Here is an 11,433-nt window from a genome sequence, read left to right on the forward strand (position 1 = left end):
TACAACTTCCAGGAGTATAGTATTTCAAGAATGAAATTTTCTTTTGTCTTGCTTTCCTTATATTTGCAAGCCATATAACTATGGTTAGTAGAATTTTTTTTAATATTATTAATTTAATATCTATCTCATTTTGTTCACATATTATATGCATTGTTTATATTTTACTTTGAATGCAATTCCCATATTCAAGGAATGTACATATAATTTCAGGTTTTACCAAAACTTATGCATCCTCATAAAAATATCATTTTCAACAGTGTATCATACTTATATCCAACACTGATGTTTGTAAATGGTATGTAAATAAACATTTGTAACATTTGGCAGGGGTATGTTAAGTTGTATTAATTTTGTCCTTTACCAGTATACATGAAATTTCTTTTTATAATTTTTTATACTTTTATTTTGAATATGGTTGTCATATTGAAAAGGTACCTCAAAGTAATTTATTTTGTACTTTATATCTTTAAGTGAAAGATGTCAGAAATGAATAGCATGAGTCACAGTGGAAATAATCAGGCACATTCTGGGTGCCTTCACATGCAAGTGACGGACACTTCATCATTTAGTGGGGGATGGAGTCCAACTGGGTCCATTTGGCACGGCGGCCACTGATTGGCCTATTGTAGCCTGCCCCAGGTGATTATGATGATGGAGAATTTGGTGGAATGAAGATTGACAGGGGAAACCGAAGTACTCAGAGAAAACCTGCCCCAGCGCCACTTTGTCCATCACAAATCCCACTTGACCAGACCCGGGATCAAACCCAGGCCACCGCAATTGGAAGCCAGCGACTAACCGCGAGCTATGGCGGGGACCGCTTCGTCGTTTAAGGCTGTGGTTTAAGCTCAGCTCTCCCCTCACAATGAATTTATTCTTGTTTCAGTTTGTTCATTGCATCATTCCTGCTTCCTAAAACGTGGCTCCTCTACTTGGCATCGTGTGTGATGGGATTTGGGGCAGCCATTATCTGGACAGGCCAGGGCAACTACCTCACACTTAATTCAGACTCATTGACAATATCCAGAAATTCTGGTATTTTCTGGGCTATGCTGCAGGCCAGGTATCAGATATCTCTGTTAATTTGTTAATCCTTAAAAGTGGTGTTCAAATGAAATCCATTCATGTATTCAGCTGGGCCTGAGTGGTGCCATGGTTCCAGCAGTTGAGTTATTTGTGAAGGGGATCCTATAACTGGGGTGTCAATGGGATGTTCACCTCATTGCCCATGGGGACAATTTTTAATAACCTCTATTCCTTCACCTAGAACTATCCCTAAATGGGGTTCGTTTGAACAACCCTAATATTTTAACAGAAGGCTTTATGGACCATCACACTATTTGGCATTAAGTGAACATAAGCACCATCGAGTGCAACCAGTATGATTTAATTAATTTATGTATATAAACTGATGGAAGCTTTCATTCATCTGATGTTCAAAGACTCAGCTTGTCTTCAAAATAATGATTATATATTAATTTCTTTTTTTAGACGTTTTCATCGACTGTCAGATCTAACTGTTTTTCAGTTCATTAGACTTCCTTTACCACTGTATATTGCTTCCAGAAATCACGCTAACTGCCTTTACCCACTGAATTTCAATGTCATCTCAATTTTATTATAATATTTTTAACACTTTTTTTCTCTTCAAATGTTACTGCAGCCCATGCTTTGAAATATTCTAACAAATGAAAAATGATATTTGTAATTGTTTCTCCCATGTTAATAGGAACTTTATGAATTTTCTCTTGTAATAAACAACTATCAAGGAACACATCCTTGATGCAAAATGACTCAGTATACCATTATTTAAATTATAAAGATTCTGAATTATCACTTACCTTTTCATATGATTCCAGCATGTTTTTTGGAAACCTTTTCGTGTACTTCCAATTCCAAGGCAAGACACACATAGATGCACACACACGGCTCAGTGTTTTCATAGTGTTGCTTATCATAGCGGCTGTTGGCATTGTATTCCTGTTAATCTTACGACCTGCTCAGAGTCCAGATGGAGAAATGGTACAGAAGGAGGAAGGTGGCCCACTGAATGCTCTGAGGAGGGCATTCGCCCTCTTGATTACCAAAGAAATGATCCTGCTCAGTGTAACATTCTTCTATACAGGTAAATTAACCTATGAGATGAAGTTCATATCATTTTGTTAGTTAGAGATTATCCGTCTCATTAAGCACCATACAAGGCCGTGACATAGCTCAAGCGGTTAGTCTCTGGCTTCCCACCATGGCGGCCCTGGTTCGCACCCGGGTTTCAGCAAGTGGAATTTGTGGTGGACAAAGTGGCGCTGGGGCAGGTTTTCTCCAAGTACTTCAGTTTCCCCTGCCAGTCTTCGTTCCACCAAATTCTCCATCATCATAATCACCCGGGGCGGGTACAATAGGCAAATAAGTGGCCGACGTGCTGAGTGAACCCAGCTGGACTCCACCCCCTCACTATGTGAATTAAAAAAAAATAGCATCATACAATGAAGGCATGTGGGAGGTGTGCTGGACGTAGGTGTTCGGCTTTCTACTCCAGCTGCATTAACCCACAAGGAGATCTTTCCCAGTATCCTTTGAACAGGGGCACAGGTTGGCTTAAAATGTAGTCTTGACTTGATGACAAAGAGAAAGATTCTGCCCCTGCCAGGACTTGAACCCCAGTTATCCACTCTGTGCTGACTAAGCTGTCAGTTTAAAATTCATATTGGACCTCCATTAGAGGCTACAAAATAGAAGTGGAGTATTTCTAACAAATAAGCAAGGGTAAGATAAGTGTTGTATTGTACAGTGTTTAAGAAGTATGAAACAATTTATTCTACTTTTCATTTCTGTTCAGATTGCGCGTTTCTGAACAGCCTCTGTCTTTGTAAATTACGTGCAATTTATGTTAGAAAGGTTTTATTACAGTTGCTGGTGACTTAGCATTTCTCACACTTTTCGCTTGTGCCAATGTCAAGAATATGTGGATCTATACATCCAAGCCCCAATACACCTTCATGGTGTATTGCTTAATTAAGTTTGTGTTCATATGACCCTTGTCCTGATGTGCAGTGCTACATTGTCTACGGCTTTTAAGGAAAGTGGTCTTTTAGTTCCATGTGAGTGGGAAAAGAGACAGAACCCATTTCAGGTCCAGACTTGCCTGTATACTTGTCATATAACCAGATCATCAGTCTACCCACTTCAGCCCTGAGGATGACGGGCAGCATGCTCCTCCAAAAAGCAGGAGATTGAAGTGTGTCAGAAACCAAATGATCACTTACTGTAGAAGTCTCAAAACCTCTGTAATGAAGAACTGTATTCAAAATAATTCACATACAAGGTTAAAAGGCTGCAATACTTATTATTATCAGTATCAAAAAAGGTAAGGCTATCCCTGTAACAGGCCGTGGAGGCCCATAAAATTATGAACTGTCAAGGTTCCCACATTTTCTAGGCAATCAGCTCACAGATGGCAGTGAGGTTGTCAGCCTTATATGCCAGCCACCCTTTATCCCCAGGAAGATTCCTGGTACTCATTTCTGTTGGAGGCTGAGTCGACCCCGGGCCATAGTGCAGCTGAAGGATTAGGTCAATTGAAATATCCAATGACCTCATAGAACCAACTACGCTACCATGTAATGATTAACAGTAAATCAATGGTCATGTCTAAATAGGGCTAATTAAAATACTGTATTTCAGTTATGTGAGCTAATTAATATTAATATTTATAGATCTGAAAATGAACATAGCAACAAAGTTATAAGAAAAATAGACATTCAAATAATTGGTGGCCCAACTTTTATTCTTGATAATTAATATTATAAATAATTACAAACAGTTGTTTAAATGTGATTAATTTATTCACTAAGTAATAAATAGTCGTACTCAAAGAACCTCAGCATTTTCTGACTAGCAAGCCAGAGACAGCATTACAAACTAGTCACAGATTTCATATTTCATCTTAAAATTGACTGTACTAGCTAACAACTCATCCAGCCAAATGTCACAGATGCATAACCAAAAGTATGAGGTTTGAGGTTTTCACTGCAGTGAAAATATAGATTTTGATCTGTAAAGTCCTTTGGACTGCATCCCTGTGGTTGGGTGTAACATAATTGAGCTTATATTTCTGTTTATTTCTTTCAGGCATTGAATTGTCTTTCTTCAGTGGAGTGTACAGTCCCAGCATTGGTTTCACGAAACAGATGGGCTCAAATGTAAAACAGCTTGTTGGGCTGTCAGGAATATTTATTGGAGTGGGAGAAGTATTAGGTATGGACGTTTTACTAAGAACTGAGCATAAAATAAGCTTCTGTGTATCAGTAGCAAGTTATGTTGAAGGGAATTTATGATCTGTCTCTCAAAATACGCCTAACATTCAACAGACTACTTGAGTTTAACTTAATCTGCCTATTGTATCATTTCGTTCCTAATCAGGTTAACAAGTAGTGGGTCCGGTGTGGTCCGGATGGTGACCTAGAGTTCTTATGAGTGCAAGAGTGTCCCCTGCCACTTGTTTGTTTTAATAACAGTAATGTCAAATGTACCTTCGGGTTCCATAAAATGCTGGGAAATTCTTGAGTAGCTGCAGAATTGGCGGCTTCTCAAGAAAAGCTCAGCTCCATGAATAAGTAAATGTCAACTGTGACTGAATTCATTCATTCATCAGTAATCTGTCAGACGACAGGTCCACAGTCTCTTCCAAAACAGTTCCTCCAAATAATGCGATCTCAACTTTCTCCTTCAAATAAAAATATCCTCTTCTATCCCCAAAGTCATCCAGTATCTTCTTACGTCTTCTTCCTCGTCTTCTGGTCACTTCTATCCGCCCCTCCAGTTTAACCTCGAATATATGGTATTTCTGTTTTTGGGAAGAGACTATCCAGGAAAAGTGATAATGTGGTAGTTTTTCCATTTGCTTTCCACATCGCAGTACAACAGCCGTTCAAACCACTCTGGTCACGCCTGTTGCTATACGAACTTGAACCATCTCGAGCATCATTTGCTCTGTGCTTCAAGTCGCTGCTGATGACGCTGCTTCCGGCATCAGTTTTTGGTGTCTCTCTTCGTCTGATGCCTACCCTTTGACCTGTCCAGCAAGGGAGGCCCTGCCAGTAGCTATGCTACCGCTGGTATAGCTCTCAGGGTCCTTGGCATACTCAAACCCCCTCACCACGATAAGGTGGAGACACCAACGAGGGTTGTGATTGAATTATAACTTTCTAAATTTCTTACCTCTGTATAATGTCGAAGTGTCAGTCTGTTTAAGAAGGCATATATGGATTTTCTGAGTTATTCTTTGTTCAGTTATGTTTATTAACAGGAACAAAATTTTAAATATTAAAAGCACTGTATTCTTGTTAGAAAAGTTCATGACAAAATTGAGTGTTGAGTGTAATATAAATTTAACTTTACCTATTATAGGTTGCTTAGTGCTTTTTGTGATTTAATTCAAATTATTTTGATCATAGGTGGTGCTCTCTTTGGAATCCTGGGATCGAAGACAATACGATGGGGTCGTGATCCAATTGTAATGTTTGGATTTCTTATTCATGTTATTTCCTTTTTTCTCATTTTTCTAAATCTGCCCAATGCTGCTCCCTTTGGGGACACAGATGAAGCTGCTTTCATAAATAGCAAGTAAGTATTTGAAATGAGGGGGCATATTGCTCTTTGTTCTGGCTATGTAAACAGAACAGTAAGAAATGAATGCAAGACAGAGTTATGCATTAAAACAGCATTTTTCATATTTAATTTATAATCTAACACTACTGTTTTCATATGCAGTTATTACTTGATATAAAATTTGCACAGAAACATGTGTGCCCCACCAGTCACTTACTGTTTTATTTGGGATTGGAGCAGAGGTACATCCACACTGTTGTGACAGAAGAACAGGGACAGTCTGTTAATACAAAGTGTTACTTGGAGAAAACCCGCACCAGCGCCACTTTGTCCTCCACAAATCCCACTTCATCAGACCCGGGATCAAACCCAGGCCGCCGCAGTGGGAAGCCAGCGACTAACCGCTTCAGCTATGGCGCGGCCCTACTAGAGAATTAAATTGTAGTACTTACTCTGGAACGCCATTTATATGTGTACAGAAAGTGATTGAAATTATGTTTTTTAATGTTTGGTCACAAATTGTGTAGTATAGGCATCTTGCCAGCTTTATGGCGATGCTAATCATTATCTGCGTCAGCGTACTTGATATTTATATCCATAAGTATAAATGGTCCCTTCTTGCAAACTGAAAACTCTCTTACAGATCTGCAATGAACTTATCTATTTGTCTGATCATTGTAGTGCATATGTAGCCATCCTGTGCAGTCTGCTGCTTGGCTTTGGAGACAGTTGTTACAACACACAGATCTACTCTATACTAGGAGGGGTCTTCCCTGAAGACAGTGCACCAGCTTTTGCTCTCTTCAAATTCACTCAAGTACGTAGATGCATGCTGATCCCAGCAGCCATGTATTCTTTTTATTTCTAAATCCATCTGTGAGTATTAAGCCTCAATACTGATTGTTGATGCATTTCTATTATTGCTTCTGTTTTAATAGAATGTCACCTGTTCTTATAATTCTAACAAATCAAAATTGTTTTCATGAAGAAATTAATAGGACATTAAGCTTGGGGAATGCTTGCTACTATTCAGTCTCGCCTGCTGTCTAAAAACATAAAGATTAAAATATTCAGAAGTATAAGTTTGCCTGCAGTTTTCTATGGGTGTAAAATTTGGTTTCTTACATTAAGGGAAGAACATAGATATGTATATTTGGATCTAAGCGGGATGAACTGCACGAGTTTTATCTATGCACTTCTCATTAAATAACAATAAGATGATCAAATCAAGGAGGATGTGATGGGCGAGACATGTAGCACTCATAAGAACGCAAGAGAGAGACATAGAATAGAAACACATACAGAGTTTTGGTAGGAAGGAAAGAAACCATTGGGAAAGACCTATGCACAGATAACAAATAATATTAAAATGGATCTTAAGATATTAGGATGGTACAGTGTGAACTCGATTAATGTCACTCAGGGCTCGTGTGAACACAGTCATGAACTTTCAAATTGTATAAAATGCTAACCATTTTTTTGACTAGATGAACAACTGTTAAGTGCTCAAGAATGATTGTGCCCCATAGAATTAGTTACTTAGTTAGTTATTAAGACAGTTAGGTAATTAGTTATCGCTCTTGTTCCCAGTCTGTTGCTGCTGCTGCCAGCTTCTTCTATAGCAGCCATATTGGTCTACATGCACAACTTGGAATTCTGGTACTTCTGGGTACCTTCGGAACCATCTCATTCTGCTTCGTGGAATGGGCAGCACGATCCAAAAAGGCAAAGGGGTACAATGGAGCAATTGATGACTCAGATCTTATGGGTGGAACTGTTATTTCCAAACACGAGTAAAGACTTCAAGCATGGAACAATATCAATCCCCTTTCAGCTCGGTGGGCCAGGTGTCAGGTTTCTTCACATAGACTCATGCACCAGAATTAAAGGACAGCATCTCTTCAAGAGGACCGAGAACCGAAGAATTATATGAAAATCATTGTTTGCTTTTTGATTGATAAAAGAGTGGAAACTTTGACCTTTAAATGAGATGTGAGTTATGCATCTACTTTTGTGAGCATTTTGATTTACTCTGAAGTTTCATTCCTGTAGGTTCAGTTTCTTTGTGCCAAAGGAACGTTTTCTTAGCTTCTAATTAACAGATAAGCATGAAATTTTCAAAATTTGTGTACACTGTGGATTATGTATTTTATCAAAGTGTTTAAAATGCGGGCAGGGCATGTAGCTTGAATGGGAGAGAAGAGGAATGCGTATAGGATATTGGTGGGAAAGCCAAAAGAAAAAAGACCATTGGGAAGACCAAGATGTAGGTGGGTGAACAATATTAAAATGGATCTTAGATAGATAGGATGGGATGGTATGGATTGGACTGGTCTGGCTCAAGATAGGGACCACTGGAGGTCTCGTGTGAGCATGGTAATGAACCTTTGGGTTCCATAAAATGCTGTGAAATTCTCGAGTAGCTGCAGAATTGGTGGCTTCTCAAGAAGAGCTCAGATCCTTAAGTAACTAAGTAAGTTTTAAATGTAAGCCTATGTTAAAAAATTAATTTTGTGGGGTGAATAGAAGTGAAAAATTAGTAAATATATTATCACATTAAAACAAATTATATCCATAAGTGAAATTTTACAAGTTCGGTTTCACTAAGTTAATTTCATATGAAGGATAATATTAGATGTTGTAAAACATCAAGTGCCTACATTTGATAATTTCTAAGAAAATGTTCCTTACACTCTAGTAATTTAACATTACAAGAACAGGAGTTTCCACTTTGCTTTAATGTTAAGCTTGTAAAAGTTATTCTGGAAGAGGGTGACTACAGAAACCTGAAGATTTGTACTCTGGCTTCCCAAGTTTTATCTGTAAATACCAGAAACAGAAATCATATTGCTAATAATGCATGGTTGTTTTATAACAAAATACTCAGCAAAACATGTACACCCATGGGTGTCACCACAATTTTTCTAAGGGATTTGCGTGCACACTTATATTTATATAAGTAAACAGCTGTAGGGCATGTTGAAGCATAGATTGTAAAATGGTAAAAAAAAAGAGGTAGAGTTGTCCCTGTGCATAACTAATTAAGAACTAGGCCATGAAGGCTTATGGGGGAGTGGATATATAGATCCACATTTTCTTCACCTCCGCACTAGCTGGAGTTGAGTGGTCAGCTTCATGCCCCTGCCGCTTTACCCCTGGGGAAAGTCCACAGTACCCATTGGATATGAGGCCGGGTGGGCCCCAGAGACAGTCTGGATGATGTGGAGAAGAGAAAACTTTTTATTCTACTGGGACTCGAACTCCGACCCGTCAGTTGTCCAGCCTGTAGGCAGTCGCTATACCAACTGCACTATCCTGTTTCACTAACATATAAAAATAATTTTTATCTTTGGTATTGATATTTGACATACTGCATTCTTTTTTCTTCAATTTTAATTCTTCCAAAAGATTTAGGATAGAGAGGATACCAGTGCCTCCCATGATCACCCATGTCTACCCTAGAAGGATGAAATGGGCAATATAGTATTAATGTGTAGCAAGGAACTTGATTATTTATATCCTAGCTTAACTGAGAAAGCGAAATCTGGGAAGATATGATGGGCTTCGCACTTCTAAGATCATAGAGACAAGAAATCTATACAGAACTTTAGTAGAGAAAACTCTTGGTAAACAGAGACTTCAAAATCTAGGAGAATCAAAGATCTGTTGAATCAATGTCTATATTTCTGCCAGTTGCATCTCACCCTAATTTTATTCAATTTGTTGAAATGTGTGAATGTGCTGTCTTCCAGCTGTGAATATAGGCAAGAGCGTATTGCGAGTGTGTTTAGATGAGAACGGAAACAGTACATGCTGTATCAGATGGAGATATGTAAAAAAGATGCCATTATGCATTGTGGAATCAATAATTAACTTCACCAAATATAGCAGTAAGTCATAATGGATCATCAAAAAGTCTGTTACAGAACTCTTGTTTCAGATGAATCATGTATCATGACTATCAAATATATTTTAAAATATAAAATTGTATAAATGTTATTGTATTGTAACATCCTGTTGCACTCTTCCATTTTATTTTAAATCTTATTTTACAATATTATGTGCAACTATTTATTAACTTAAAAGTTAAAAAATTTTAAGGTCACAACATGTTCAATTCTTGAATGAGATACGCTGCGAAGAACTCTGTAGGAAGAAGCACAACTCTCTAACTACAACACGTGCTCATCCGAGGGACCTACACATGTAATAGCAGTGACAACAGAAAGCAGAAGTTTCCCCATTAGATTAACACCGCTCTTTTCCAACCCGCCTTTGCTTGTATCGGCGCAGTCGAAATGGTGCTATCCCTGGTACACCTGTTTCTACCTTAGGACAGTGTATGATGGCTACTGGAAGTTGTCCTCACAGATCAAACTAAGGAATATCGGTATAGGTATGGGAAACTAGCTGAGTCGGTTTGAATGGGTCTCAGGGTAGCGATGCCGAAGAAAGCGTTTTTCTGAGAGTTGAGCCAATTGACGTTTATTCACCTGCTAATTCACCACACTGTTAAATTAATGTATTCTTAGCTTTAAGTTACAGCATTACACTATCGGCTAGCTATGTCCCGGAGCGTGCAAGGGTCACGTCCGTTCAGTTCGGAATATTGTGAAAGTCTCCCCTTTGTGGAATGGCTTGCACCCCCACGCCGGGAATTTGAAAGATGGTGTTGACATATATATTTTCATCCCATCTTCTGTAGGAAGCTTGAACGAGGCATCCCAATCATACTGGCCCTCATTCACAGGCAATTGTAAGAAGCTCTGACCTGTCCTTTTAGGAGCGTCCGGTTCCCTGTACCCGAGCTAAATTTATGACTGATCGTAAATGTCATAACTCCGGACTTCTTGTTTCTGCCAGAATCTAGAAATTTTCAACATAAACACCGTATTGCACGTCCCAGACAGTGAAATACGATATTAAGGATCACAATACATTTCCAGTAATATCGAAACATAAGACTTTTGAAATTAAAATTACCGAGAATTAATTAGAAATAAATTTCATGGTCATCTATAATCATCCAAATAAATAAGGGCTCAGAATGATCAGCGTCAAGATATACTCTAACACCTGATGATGGCCATATTGGCCAAAACATGTGACCTTTAAATTTTAAATTTATAACTTAAAAATTTTAAACTTCTAAGCTAACAAATAGTTGCACATAAGACTGTAAAAATAAGATTTATAGTAGAATTGTATAAATGTGTTTACGAAAAACGTGTAAGTCAATATTCTATCATGGTCATCAGAATGAATGAAAATATGTAAAAACATAACCTCCACTTGTGGATATATTTTATATATATGTAATTATCATTGCATTATAATTATTGTATTGAAGTATTTCACAGTGAAATTTCCCTCTTCAGTCTAATTTCATGTCCATGTTTTGTACTGAAATATTTGTAAGTATAGTGTGTTGACTGTAAGCTGCAGATTCTGAGAATTACAAGATACTATAAGAAAAAAAATAAAGAGAAAAGAATTCTATAAAATATATCTGTCAGCCAGACATTAACAATATCAATGTCTTAAGTTTTCAATAAATTTACTTCTGCAGCTTAATAACTTGATATTAGTTACACTAAATTATTTTAAACTTGCATTGGAAATAGCTCGTATGTGGAGTAAGACATACAATGTCAGGACTGAAGTTCACACATGAATCTCTTCTATAGAGGTCAGCAGTAAAACTAAAATGAATGCTGTGTGAGAATATGAGAGAGAGAATCACTTAAATCTTATGTATTTATACAGATTGACTGGATGTCTTGTGATTACAGAATGTTACTTAATCTTTCAAGTAGACCATACAGT

At 37.8% G+C, this 11,433-nt stretch overlaps 1 protein-coding gene across 1 annotated transcript in view; it reads left to right on the forward strand.

Moving 5' to 3' along the window:
• Positions 1-7,852, forward strand: part of LOC111868290 (UNC93-like protein MFSD11) — a 27,398-nt gene extending 19,546 nt beyond the window's left edge. Inside the window, exons 3-8 of the mRNA XM_023858818.2 lie at positions 887-1,063; positions 1,860-2,125; positions 4,129-4,254; positions 5,454-5,622; positions 6,289-6,424; positions 7,198-7,852. Of these exons, the coding sequence (XP_023714586.1) occupies positions 887-1,063; positions 1,860-2,125; positions 4,129-4,254; positions 5,454-5,622; positions 6,289-6,424; positions 7,198-7,404 (1,081 nt within the window). The 3' untranslated portion in view covers positions 7,405-7,852. The remainder of the gene's footprint in view (positions 1-886; positions 1,064-1,859; positions 2,126-4,128; positions 4,255-5,453; positions 5,623-6,288; positions 6,425-7,197) is intronic.
• The last annotated feature ends 3,581 nt before the right edge of the window (positions 7,853-11,433 follow it).

This window comes from Cryptotermes secundus, unplaced genomic scaffold (genome assembly GCF_002891405.2).
Source record: "Cryptotermes secundus unplaced genomic scaffold, Csec_1.0 scaffold1003, whole genome shotgun sequence".
Taxonomy (NCBI): domain Eukaryota; kingdom Metazoa; phylum Arthropoda; class Insecta; order Blattodea; family Kalotermitidae; genus Cryptotermes; species Cryptotermes secundus.